The sequence below is a fragment of the Coffea arabica genome, chromosome 11e (assembly GCF_036785885.1).
Source record: "Coffea arabica cultivar ET-39 chromosome 11e, Coffea Arabica ET-39 HiFi, whole genome shotgun sequence".
Classification (NCBI taxonomy): Eukaryota; Viridiplantae; Streptophyta; class Magnoliopsida; order Gentianales; family Rubiaceae; genus Coffea; species Coffea arabica.
Window position 1 is genome coordinate 53,839,017 of NC_092331.1, and position 14,034 is coordinate 53,853,050.

At 33.1% G+C, this 14,034-nt stretch overlaps 2 protein-coding genes across 2 annotated transcripts; both read left to right on the forward strand.

The window, feature by feature from the left end:
• Positions 1–228: 228 nt before the first annotated feature.
• On the forward strand, positions 229–6,313 carry LOC113717705 (ubiquitin-conjugating enzyme E2 variant 1A). The gene is made up of 5 exons (XM_027242498.2): positions 229–491; positions 3,278–3,417; positions 5,456–5,581; positions 5,667–5,793; positions 6,045–6,313. Exons 1-5 carry the CDS (start codon positions 449–451, stop codon positions 6,101–6,103), a joined length of 495 nt encoding a protein of 164 aa, XP_027098299.1. The 5' UTR covers positions 229–448; the 3' UTR covers positions 6,104–6,313.
• A 2,811-nt stretch (positions 6,314–9,124) lies between these two features.
• Positions 9,125–12,907, forward strand: LOC113718720 (probable peroxygenase 4). The gene is made up of 6 exons (XM_027243620.2): positions 9,125–9,368; positions 9,523–9,618; positions 9,728–9,813; positions 11,233–11,327; positions 12,409–12,534; positions 12,642–12,907. Exons 1-6 carry the CDS (start codon positions 9,326–9,328, stop codon positions 12,811–12,813), a joined length of 618 nt encoding a protein of 205 aa, XP_027099421.1. The 5' UTR covers positions 9,125–9,325; the 3' UTR covers positions 12,814–12,907.
• The last annotated feature ends 1,127 nt before the right edge of the window (positions 12,908–14,034 follow it).

Consider the following 14,034-nt stretch of genomic DNA (forward strand, 5'->3'; position numbering starts at 1 on the left):
CTTATGTGCTATATTCAACCTGTACCTCTGCATATTTATGTTTGTCCATTAGTTCTTAGGGATGTTATTGTCCTTTTGATGATAACTGTCAGAACCATTGCTACATATTTGCTTTGACTAGTAGCAGTCGGGGGGATAAAATGCGAAAAGTAAAATATTAGGAGCTGAACTGTTGCAAAACACACTACTGTACCTCACGACTTCTCGTGATGATCCCTTTTAAACAAACAACAACAACATTAAATTCAGTCATTATCACTTTCCAAATATCTTCCTTTGCCCAGCCTCCCTCATCTCTCTCTCCAAAGTACAAACCTCCCCCACTTTCCAAACCCACCACCTAATATTAATTTCCTCCCTTCTCTGCAGGGGTTAACCCCTGCATCTTTGGTCAAATCTAGAAAATTTTGCTCTGGGTCTTAAGAACCCACCTGGTTTTGCCTTCTCAATGCAGCAAGAAATGGGGCCAGAAGGATCATCGAAAGTTGTTGGTGAGCTTCAAAACCCTCAATGTTTTTGTAATTTACTCCTTTATTTCTTGATAAAGTTGAAAATTTGTCTTCTGGGCTTGTGGAAAAGTGTAGATTTTTGGTAATTCTTGGTATTTTTTTTTGAGGTACTCTGATGTTGTATTCTAACTTCTGCATTTTGTGTTAATGTCCTTGCACTTCGGGTTCCTGATGTTAAGATCTTTTTTTTTGTGGTTTTGCCTATTTTTGAGTTTGGGGAATTGATTCATTTGATTTGCTGGAATTAGTGTTAAAGTTGAAGTCTTTACCTATCGAAGTCCTTGTTCAAGGTTTCATTTTGTCGCTTATGTAAGACAGGAAAATGATTCTCCAATCACTTTCGAATTGGTTGATTTATATCGTTAGTAGTTCAAGTATGCTCTAGATTTTTGGATTTCTAAGTTATGAATGACTTTCTATTGAACAGAAACGGTTGACAATTATTTGAACTTTAGCATTAAAGAATGAGGATACAAACTAGATGTGGTGAGAAATGGTAAGAGTGAAAGCAAAAAAGGACAATCTTTTCCTTGTTAGGGTAACTTGGACAAAATGAAATCAGTTTTGTGGTTGTGTACTTGTGTTGGCACGTATTTTGTCCCACCTTTTGGTTTCCCTATTTTCTGCATTGCAATAATTTCAACTATAACTACTACTAGACTGGGAGGTAAGCTAAATTAAGCACATTTTTTGTTCAATTATTGTTTTTTTGTTTTTGGGTTATGGCCTGGGGGTGCATTTGATTGGGGGTCAAGATTGACATGTCAGAGCTCATAATGGATTTAGGTAGCTATAGCTTTTGAAGGTTATTGTGTTATGAAAGTACTTACACTTAGGTTGGTGATTTATGGATGGACAGGAGGTACTAGAACAAATGTGATACAATTTGTTTCAAGTGAAAGTGCTATGTTATAACTGTGTTCTTAAAATTATCTCTAGATTGTTTAAAATCTTGGAAATTGCTTAAACTTGTATGTCTTGTAGTTAAGATAGGTCTCAGCTTGAGAAGAGTTATTTCTCTAACTCCACCTGATAGTCGATTTTGCTCTCATACAATTGTATGTGCTAGTGAGAAAATAGTTCCACCCTGGAACTTAGGTGTGAATTGTATGGAAAACCTATGCACTTCAGATTAACTATTTTCTAGTATCCATAAGATTATCACTAATTGTGCAAATTTCTTGGCATTGTCAAAGTGGAAGAAATGTTATGATGGAAGGATGCGATAATAAGTATGTTGTACGTTTTGATGGAGTATATGTTGTTTAACCAGTAAACATTTTGAAATTTCTCTCAGCTTCAAGGTTGGCAGATGTTGTTAACTTCAAAAACAAGGCTTTCGTGTAATTAAAGTGGAATAGACTTGAAGTTATTCTTATCTTTTGGGATTTTATTACCTATGTTTATGTCAGATATTTAATGGGAAAAAACCATGGCATAATACTTTGGATATAAGTAAGAGAGCTGAGATACCACACTATCCTCTTTTAACGTTTTAGTGTAATAGTTAGGTTGGTTGTAGAGATTCAGTTAATATTAATGTGAGAGGTGTTAATTTTGATGATACAATGGGATTTATGGGAGTGTTCTACTTTGGATAAGTAATCTTAGTAATTTTGTTAGATACTAATACTCATCCTCCTCCTTCTTTTCCTGTGTTTTGGTTTCAACCTTGGTTTACATCCTTTTACTTCCTGCAAACCGCCTGGTCTTTCTTCTGAATTTGCATGTCCTTGTGTTGTTGACTTCTTTACATTATGACACGCAGGTGACAATAAACTCTTATATTTGGATTGGAACTCTTCCTATCAAAAGTTGTGAGAAAAGTGAAGTTGTCAGGATAAAGTTGTTTAACTGTGTTTGTATCTTCTTAGCACAAGTGTTGGATCACCTTTAGTATGCCTTTTTTACTTATGGATATCTGACACTTTGACATTTTGTTTCCCATTATTTGTATTTAAATGGACTTGTATATTACTGAGTAATCTTATCTTGATTCTCACGCTTAAAACTTTATTGTTCTCGGTGGGTAGTTCATATAATGTCATGATTCAATTGCATTTTAACAGACGAGACTGTTAACCTGCAAAGTTCATTTATAAGCTGTTAAACTAGAAAGATCATAATTCTTTTCCATTTAAGAGAAAAAACTGTTAAGCTTTGAGTATCACTTGTATACCGTTAGACTAGAAAATTTTCTCTCTCCTCTAACAGGAAAAGGATTGAGACAGTGCCTTTCCTTATTGGACTTTTGATGTAGAATAAGTTAAAATGTCTGAACAGCTCTCTGACAAATGCTGGAAAAATGGAAGCTGCCTTTTGCAGTGAAAATGATTTGCTTGCGCCTTCTTTGCATATGAAGATGGGCTTGTTCTTGGTTGATTATTTTAGCTGATTATAGACTTTGATTTTGGATAATCAGTTTTTAGGATGTCCTCATTAGCTTTTGTATTCAGATTATAGATTTTTTAATAACCGAAAAAGCAAAAATCTATATTCAACCAAAGAGTAGCTTTTCCTAGTTCTAATTATTCTCTATAATTACTTTTCATAATCAGATTTTGTAAAATCTACAGCAAATGAGAACAAGGCCGATGTCTCCTTGTATTTCTGTGCTACTATATGCTTATATAGATCAAAATTCACCTGAAACATATTGCTCTCACTATTTGCGAAATTTATTTTAGCAAGTTTATGCAGGGTTTGGTTTTCTATATATTGCTCAAATTTATCATGGATATCTAAACTGAATTTGCTTTAATTTCCAGTCCCGAGAAACTTTAGATTATTAGAAGAGCTAGAGAGAGGTGAAAAGGGAATAGGAGATGGAAATGTCAGCTATGGAATGGACGACGCTGATGATGTGTACATGCAGTCATGGACTGGAACTATCATTGGTCCTCCTAATGTGGGTTTTCCTTTTACCTCTCATGTGGTTGACTTTGTGCATTTTTCTGAAATGTTTATATACTATGGATGCATTTACAATAAGTCAATTACTTGGAATTTCATCTCCTTGTATTATTGCTTTGTTGTTGTTGGCTTCTTTTTCGATAGCAGTAGTCATTTCTGGATCACATTGGAGGATCTAAATATATGTTTAGTCTCTTTTTTTCAGTGAAATGATAGAACTAAGTTTCTTTTGACAAGTGAAATTGAAATTGAACTTGTATTGCAAATGAGAATAAGAAGATATACATGAATTAGGTTAGCTTTTAGATGTATAACTTCAATAACTTTGAAGATTTAAGCCTTAGACTGAGAAGAAGATTCTTATGTCTCAACAATGAAATGGAAGAGAAAAAGGTACAATTCATGTAGAATGTGTTCATTTAAAGAGATAAATATAGAAGCCGGATGAATTAAATATTTAGGCTGGGAAATAATCGGCTTACTAGCAAAATAACCATGTTTTCCTGATGAGATGAAGTTATTGAACATCTTATTTTGAACTCAAAGAGTATGCTACTGCATAAATGTTATGTTGTGAATGATTAAAGAATCTTAGATATTTTTTAATTCAATCTAGCATATATGGGTACATCTTGCTGATTTTTCTCCATAGTAGACATAATTCTGTTCTTGTAAATCAGTAGACTATAATTCTAAATGACCAAGCTTTATTCTTTTGTGTCACTTTTCTTGTTGGCATAGTCTTAACAGCTCGTCTGTCTGTTGGATTCCATACGATATTTGCCTTTTTAGCATAATCACTCAGAACTGTTTACTTGAAACACAGAGGATCTTTTACATGTTACATCATGCAATTCAGCTATAATTATGTAATTACTTGGTTTGAAAAGAAACTCTGGTATCTCGTGTGAGGTAAGATATTAATTGTCTAAAAAGCGTAGGCTTATGTTTTCCTACAAATATGAGCTTGGGTCAGTTTAAGCATGAAAAGTTTACGCATAAAAGTTAATGTAATTACATTTGATGATTTTCGTATCTCAATTTCCTTGATGCTAAAAGAGTTGAACCTATTATCTCAACCTGTAACTCTCGTGTTTCTAATTTTGATCTTTCCTGTTTGGTTATTGATAAATAAAATCTACTGAACTGTATGTGTGTGTGTCTATACACACACACACACACAACAAATAAATCATTAGTTGCTGGATTTGTTTCTTTGATAAAAACAAGGACATAATTGACAAAGAAGTAGGAATAGGATGTTGCTTGTTATTTGAAAAAAAATTTATTACTCTACAAAATTTTGTTATCCAGTTTGTCCTAGTAAAGAAGGAAATTCTTTGTTTTCCAGTGTTTTAGAACATTATTAACAGATTAGGTCTTTAAAAGTTTCTTTTTGCTGACAAGAAACTAATAGAAACTCCCATCCTAGAGCCTGGAGTGTTACATGTCAAGATAAAGTATGCGACAAGGATAATCCTTCCTTCTGGAGAGGACCCTTTGTTGGGTATATTATGAGAAGTTTAGTTCTTGGTAGGACTAGGACTTTTGTCAGTTATGTCTAGGCTTGTGTTTTTCTTCCTTCTTTCCAATCTGTTCCTCTCGCTCTCTCCTTCTTGTCACTCTCTCTTTCTTATTTGCACATGCACGTATCTAGAAAAACACGGGAAAAAATAGAGATGCTTGTAGTGCTAAGGCTATGAACTACATGGTACTGCTTTTGAGTTTACTTTAGCCATTTCATGTAAATAATTAATTCTAAACACAATCAATGTGGGCATATTAGTGTGGCTTTTTTTTTTTTTTGGAAAAGTGAACGAAATCAGCAATTTGTCTTTCCATGCAAAAGGACTTTGGGTCTAGTTATTATTTCCTCCCAACATGGGATTTTCAATCCATACTGTTGCTCTTTCTCCTTCCATTCGCACTTTGTACATCCTCTCTGTCCCTTTCTAAGAAAGGATGCATGACGACCTCTAGCATATGAAAGGGAAGAGAATGTGTTTTTACTGACATGATGTGCCTGTTGCCAGTCTGTACATGAAGGGCGTATCTACCAGTTGAAGTTATTCTGTGGGAAGGAGTATCCAGATGAGCCACCTAGTGTGAGGTTCCAGACCCGGATAAACATGAACTGTGTTAATCAGGAAAGTGGGGTGGTAGGTCTTATTCTTGAGGTCAAGTCTGTTTCTTTGCTTTGTAATCACATGCCAGGATTGACCTTATGGTTGATGTAATTATCAGGTTGAACCAAGTCTGTTTCCCATGCTTGCTGATTGGAAAAGGGAGTACACAATGGAGGATATACTAATTCAATTAAAGAAAGAAATGATGTCCCCTCAGAATCGAAAACTGGCTCAGCCTCCTGAAGGTTTTTCCTCCCATTAATTTCTCATCTCTTTATGTCGGTCGATCAACTTCATTCTATCATTTTAGGCCTTGTTACAAAAACATTAAATGCCTCTTAGAGTAATTATGCTCTTGCCATACTTTATGTTACAAATTCTCTAATTTCGTGCGGTGAAGTCACTTTTGTTTTTGCTGCTCGAGAAGATTATATTATAGTGTTCTTTTTTATGTCCTGATACGTATAACTTAGCTGAGAGAATGTTCATTTTTCAGGCAATGAAGAAGGAAGAGTGGAACAAAAGGGGCTAGTGCTGAGGTGTTGTATTCTCTAATTAGAATGAGCACAATGATGTATATATATTAGTAGAATTAGGTATCCAACCGCAACATGAAGCATGTCAATCTATATATTTGTACTTCTATAAGCATGATCCTATCAACTATCCCATCTTGAACATGGTGGCAGTTTTATGATTAATCCCTTATGTCGTAATTTTCTGAATAAACTCAATCAGATGACAGATGAGTTGTCATTTATCTAACGAATCGGATTAATATTTTGTCCTTCCTTCTTGACATATTAAATTGGTGATTGAAAATTGAATTCTTTAATGAATCCTATTGTATGATGTCATTAGATTTCAATGTCCAGTTGATGATCTCTTATGAATTCTAGATTATTGGGATTCTCTAGCTGGTACACTTGCTCCCCATTCTTTCTTTTGAGTATATTTCCCCACCCCTATTCTTATTTATTCCCCTAAAGTAGTTGTGGCATTATAACCAGCTGAAGATATGCCTTGCAGTGACTTCAAAGAAATGTATTTGGAATTTCACAAGCATTAACTGCTTTTTGCTTGACTTCGTAGGGCCTCTGTTGATGGCCAAGTTTTGTCATTTGCTTTGCCCCTACTACAAGAATTTGCATTTATAAAAGAAGAAAAATGCTTAGGAGTGAATTGCATACTCAACAAAGTTGCTCATTGGCAACCCTATTTGCCTCCCACAGAATCTAATTAGCATCAAGATGACATGTTCATAGCTTCGAATCTAAAACTTGGTGTAATAATCAGATTCATCCAGGTACAAAATTATGAAATCTGATTAGGGCTGAGCTCGACTAATCATCGTTTGAGTTCGAGCACAAAATAATCAAAGACAAGTTTGAGATCTCTAATCAAATTCACAACAAAAGTAAGGGATAGGAAGGGTAGTCTTTTCAGATAAATTCCCAAGCAGGGTGCATTGGAGAGGAAAGAAGGAAAAAATTACACGTTGATAAACTTCTTATATCTTCTCCAGTTGATAACATTTTGGTTGTACTGGTTTAGTTTAACATGGTCCAGATGAGCTGTAGCAAAGGGCCGGATGATTTGATAAAATAATATCAAGAATCTTGTCTACTCCTTTGTGCGTTGTGTAGTTTTATTTGGTTTTTTTATTAATTAATTTCAAGGGAAATAAAGATGGAAGAGTAATTAAACCATTCCCATATCCCTATCCTAAAAGAACATGTGATAGATAAAGAAAATCAAATCTCAACTTTGTGAGATTACTTGCATGTTACAAAGTCCAGAATGTGTGTATATAAAGAAATCAAGAACGGGAAATGAAGAAGAGCAATCCAATGCGAAAAGTAGGGATTGTTGCAACAGAAATGAATAAAGCTTTGGAATCCATACCACATATTAAAGTGACGTAAAAGCAGATTGTATATGTCCAAACACATTTCCACCCAACTAATTAAGCTTTGAGGGCTTTTTTTTTTTCCATCAAATTCTGTTGTGTAAAGCAAAAGAACAAATGGCATTATAATTGGGCAGCCATAGCATCAAGGGGGGTTGTTGTGCCCACTTTTCAGTCATTTCCCTGGCCGCAATTATCATCATTGGCTTCACATCTTAAATGGGACAGCAATAATTTTGTACTGCATTTGCACAGCAATAATTTTCACGCCAAACAGCATTTGTAGTGCGAAATTTGCACATTTTTATCACATTTTGCTCCAACTCCCTGCAATCAGTATAAATATTCAAAAATGAGCAGAATCCGCCCATTAACACACATTTGGTAAGATAATAGGAGAGAATTAACTATAAAATAAATGACGAAATTGCGACCTATCAGTCAAGAATGGTTTTTATCCCACCATAATGTGCAAGTTACAATTTTATCTATAAAAGGTACACGAGTTTATCTAACATGTGTTTAATGAACACTTGTTAAGATAAAAATTCGAACAACCAATCTTGACTAATGAGTATGAAGATGAGAGTTTATGGCCCTTTTTCCTTGCTCAAAGCTTTACGGCAAGGCTTTGCTTTTTCACATTCGTGTTGCTTCCGCGTTTATGGAGACATTGAAGTGTTAATGTGGAATCAGGTATCAGTTTTGTCTCCCCAAAGTTCAAATCAAGTCAAGAGATAGAATTCTCCCTTCTTTTCTTTTTGCTTTACTTTTTTTTTCCTTTTTTGTGAGATTGTTGAAATTATAGTTGGAGAAAGGAAAAAAAAATTATAATGTATATAGATCATGTATACCGTAGCACAATGGCCTATATTTTTAGCTCATAATAATTGGGATGAATAAATTCTTTTCTATAGCAAAAAATTTAAACACAGGAAAGCATTTGTTGAACTCTAACGTGAAAAAGAAACAACTTAATGATTAGCGGTATCAACCTCAATTAATACCTAATCAAATATTTAGCAGATTAGATTGGTATATATAAGAAGGGAATTATGTAGTTCACCTTATATGAAACTAATAAATCTTAAACTATAAAAAGTACTACAGTAATTATCTCAAATAAATCATTTTTTTTATCTTCCCAATCACCTTTTTATCTCACATACATCACATCACGAAAAGTGCTACAGTAATTATTCTCAAATAAATCATCCAAATAAACTCCTATCCAAACAAATTGAAATTTCGATTTATTATCTTTCTTCTTCATTAATCTTGTAGTCGTCTTTGTTGAATTTATACTTAGCTTGTTACTATAAGGTCCTTTTTAGAGTTTGAACTAATTTCTTTGACAAAAAGATGGGACTTCCGAAATTTTTTATTCTTAAATAAAGTTAATCTTATAGAATTGTGAAAACCAACCTCAAAAGCGATTACATTTACAAATGTTCCTACCTCTCTCCTAAAATAGATAGTTAACATGCCTTAATTGAAGGTTAAGCAACAAATTGCCTGAAAAAGAATAATAAAATATTCCTACAAAAACGTGACTTTTTATTGTATAATTAATTTTGTACCATGTCAAGCATTTAAAATTAAAGGGACCCTCGATTCTTAGCGTAGCATAAACCGTATATATAGACATGAAGCATTGCGAATCTATTCCCATAAACAAGAGAGCATCATCATCAAGCTTTCAACTTTCCTCCATTCCATTCTTCCAAATCCTTTCCCCTCATTTATTCCTAACCAAAACCTTCATCATCAACCCCTATATTGCTTCACAGTATAAAACATTACAACCCTTCTTCTAGATTCTATAGCCTCTTTTTTTCCTTCCCTTTTTGGTCGTTCAAGAAACATCCATGGCTGCAAATTATGAGGATCATTCAATCACCAATGGAACTGGTGAGGGCATGCCCATACCATGCACATAAATATTTGTTTGATTTCTTTCTCAAATTCATCCATCTTTTTGAAGTCCATTTTCCTTTTTTTTTTTTGAAATTTTCTTTTCCAACTTCTTTCTAATTGTTTTTTGGCACTATATTTTCGCATGTAGGGGTAGAAGGACATGAGCCAAGCGCTCTACAGAAGCATGTTATGTTCTTTGATACCAACAAAGATGGTGTAGTTTATCCTTGGGAAACTTTTCAAGGTATTTTTTTTCCCCCTGAAATACCATTGGAGTTATTCTTCTTTCCAAGACAAGTTCTTGCACTTTCTGGTGCTTTTTGACTAATTCAATGGAGATAATTGGTATATAGGTTTTCGAGCAATTGGATGCGGTATTCTCTTGTCGACTTTTGCTTCCGTTTTTATCAACGCCGGTTTAAGCAGAAAAACTAGACCTGTAATTCTCCTTCTTTCTCTCTTACATACACACATTAATTCAGGGAGAATCTTTTGTTTATTTTCATTATATGTTTTACATGTTTACTGTTTTTAGTATTTGTGCTGTGAAACTTTAGTTTGACTTCATTTCCTATGCTCGAATGCATTCAATTCACATGCTTGCCTTTCTGCCTTTGATCATTGTAATATTTTGCAAAATCAAATAACAAAATAACAGCAATATGCAGATTAACTATAGCCACAGGCTTCCCTCTGGTTTGGATGATGATATTCTTTTTCCGTAGTGCACACTGACACAGGGCCCTTGTCTCCTGTATTGACTATGTCTTTCGTCTTTACAATTCAAGACAAGGACCCTCCAATCAAAGCAGGCAGAGTAAGATGATAAGATATCTTACATGGTTACTGTCCATCTAAGTCCACAGATAAACAGAAAAAAAAAGGAAACAGGAAAAGAAAGAAGTTTTTATTTAAAGGGGTTATGGCTTGTGATTGGTTGATGAGTTTTCACTTGAAGAAGCTAGTACATATGATGTTTGCTCACATTGCTTTCGAAATGTTTAGTGTCTAGGTAATATTTCATAGCTTTACGATTTGTTAATGTGTATAGTTTCCATAACCAGGGGTGCAATCTTCAACTTCTTGAGCTTCATGGAAGATCATGTTTATGATATGAAAATGCAAAATTTCAGTAATTTGTGCTACTAAATAACTACAATCTATGAAATAGGAGCACTATTATATGGTATAAACATACATTTGTTAACTTTTGAGTTTTCTTTTGTACACTCACTGTTAAGAATATCTACTTTTTAATCACATATAAAACTATTGGTTACAAGCTAGATTTGTGAATTAATTACTTATGTACTTATTTTTAAGCCCTTCATGTTTAAAAGTTAAATATATATTAGTAATTGGGCACACCTAAAATTGAATATCATATAACTAAAAACCATGCAAAAAAATTACCATATCATAAAATTTCTTTGCAAAATAATTTTCAGGGTGAAAATCAATTTTCATAAAAAATATTTCTATAACTGATCATAATATATTCTAATTACTTGTACACACATAAGTGTGCATTAAACACTAGTTAGTAATCCATCAAAAAAAAAAAACACTAGTTAGTAATAAAATGGCAAGCTGAAATAGAAAATTTTCAAATTGTAAGTTAAGTAAGACATAAGATGGTTTATCAACTACTGGAAGTTCTTCTCCTTTGTTAGATCTCCCATAATCTTCACCATCACCATTATGATCCAATGCATGATTGAATGGTTCAAATTTTGTTTAGTCGGTCTAATTGATATGTGGTTCAATTCCCATAATCTTTTAACTACCCAAGGTGTTGTAAAGTTTTGCAAGCATTTTCAAGAAAATGAAATTGCTGATCAATATTGGTTTATTTCAGGGAAAAGGGTTTTCTCCTAAGTTCCCAATTGAGATAAAAAACATCAAAAGAGCAAAGCATGGAAGCGACAGTGGCGTCTACGACACGGAAGGAAGGTATGGTTTTCTGTTCAGTTAGTGTAAAGAATGCGTGACTCATTCGATCACGTCTTCAAGAATCAGTGAATGCTGAATCCTTCTACGTACGTCTTCTAATGATACTATAGATCACGCAAAAATATCGAACTTTTCTTGTTTAGTTCGTCATATTTGATTTTTTTTTTGGGGTTTATATTATTTGCAAAATTTTTACCATGGATGACCTCATAAATTTTAATTGGTTTTGCCAACATTTGCACAAAACGCGTTGTTTAATGGAGGCAAATGAATTCTTGACTTTAAAGATGACTTTTTATGAAAATTTTGTTATAATTTCTAACAAGTGAAAACTTATGTTTTGTATTTTGGGTAAAAAGTAGTAATTTTTTTTTTAAAAAAAATACTTTCATTCATCAGCATCAGCAGATTAGAAATTTCATACTGAATAGGACAAAAACACATTTCCACAAGTTTTTTTTTTTCGAAATTCTGGAGAATTCTTTTTTCAGACACTAAAAAAAGAGAATTGGAAGTTCTTCGCTTGTGATGTTTTTTTATTTAATAGCTTTCCTTTGTCTTTGCTCCCTTCACGAGGTGCTTTTTCTCAATTTTATAGATTTTATTTTTCTACCTTTGTCAGCCAAAGATTCATCACTGTTTTTTCAGACTCTAAACATGAAAAATTGGAAGTTCTTTGCCAGTGATGTTGTGTAATTAATAGATTTCCTTTTTGCTTACTCTCCTCTTTTCATGCATTTATCATCCTTTTTTTTTTCCCAATGGGCATAAACATAAGAATACGAAGGCAAACCCCAAAATGGTGGATGCCTTAACTGTAAATTGGGTAATTAATAGATGTGAATATGTATATTTAAGTTGCAATGGGCACTTGCAATAAAATTCCCTTCCTGAAAATCTCCTGTTTAGAAAAATCACAAATTTCTATCAGTGCAGATCTCATAACTGAAATGATGATTTTCGTCAGAATAAAAATACAAGTAACAAATGTGTGAGAAATGTGAAAATTAGCAAGATTTCCATTCCATACTCCATTATTTTGCAAGATGTTTACACTTTTATATGCTTTTCCTATATGAAGCTTTGTCCCATCAAAGTTTGAGGAGCTTTTTAGAAAGCATGCAAAAACGAATGCAAATGCTTTAACATCAGATGAACTGAAGAATCTGCTAAAGGCAAACAGGGAACCGAAGGACTATAAAGGATGGTATGTCAAGATTAAAATCGAAAGATAAAAGGATACTTAAATTTCTTTTTTCTTTTCCCATCTCCATTTATCTGTGTCTATACACATTTGTTTTGGGTCAATGGCAGGATTGCAGCTTACTCAGAATGGAAGATTTTGTACATTCTTTGTAAGGATAAGCAAGGCTTGTTGCACAAGGATACTGTTAGGGCTGTTTATGATGGAACCTTATTTGATCGAATGGCAAAGGAGAAGGCCGGAAAAAAAAACCATAGATTTTTTTTTAAAGAAAAGATGTAATAAAGTCTGCACTATCATATGTTTAGTGTATATTTTTTATTTTAGCTTTTCCTGTTATTAATTGCGTGCAATGGTTGTTGTGCATCTTCATGTACGAGATTGTGTTATCTCCTCAGTGCTTTTTCTACTTTTTAAGGGAAGGTTTGTGTGTAAAAATATTTGCAGTAATGGTGTTGGAAATTTAACACTTAATGCATAATTCTATCTATTTATATTATTTTGTGCCGAAAAAAGATTGAGTCTTTTTTTTTTTAACAGGTAACTTGTTCATTCCAAAACTTTGGCTCATAATCAACTTGAAACTTATTTTTGAGGGATATCAGTCCACGAACATGAACCATTAGAAACAATAAATAAAGCGATCACAAGAACTACCATAAAGAGAGCTAAATGAGCTCAATTAACAAAAAGATGTAAGAATTACCATATGAAGAGCTCATTTAAATAAAAAAAAAAAAAAAACTGAAGACCTCAGAACTCATAGTTCAGAGATCATCCTCCAAACGCTAGGAAGTTCAGCTCTATGAATGGAAGATATAATGGAGTGTAAATGAATATTATCAAGTTGAACACTCTAATGTTCAAGTCTGTTTTATTAATTTAATGAACCTGAATTTGTGTCCAAATATAGGCCTTGTTTGGCAGGCAATTTTTTTGCCAAGTTTAAACTCAAAAAACTTCTCAAAGTTTTTAAACTATACACTTCAAAATATTTAAAAATTTATACACTTCAAAAAATTTTTAAAAAACTTCTATAGTAAGTTACAGTAAAATTTTAGACAAATATTCAAAAAACTCACTTACCAAATGGGGCCTTGGTTTGATTATGTAACGAGCCAAACTTAGAGAAACTTTTATCGAATTGAGCTCGAGTAACTTGAAATTTTTACAAACAAATTTTAATTTTATGCCTATCATACCAAATTCAAGCTAAATTTTTATATTTATCGAATACAAAATATTGTTCATCTTTGACTTGATTAGTTAGTGAATCAAATTCAACCGAATTGTTATTGAACTAAACACAATTTGAATATAAAATAACTTGATTTGTCTATCAGTCCTATCAAAGATCGATATTGCCCATGACTCTAGAATTTTAGGAAATAGTGAGTTGGATGATTCATCAAATACTAGCTCTAACTTCCCTTTTTCTTTTGTTTTTGAAGGAACTCCCTTTAACTTCATTAGCTTCAATAGATGCTTGCTACGAATATCACA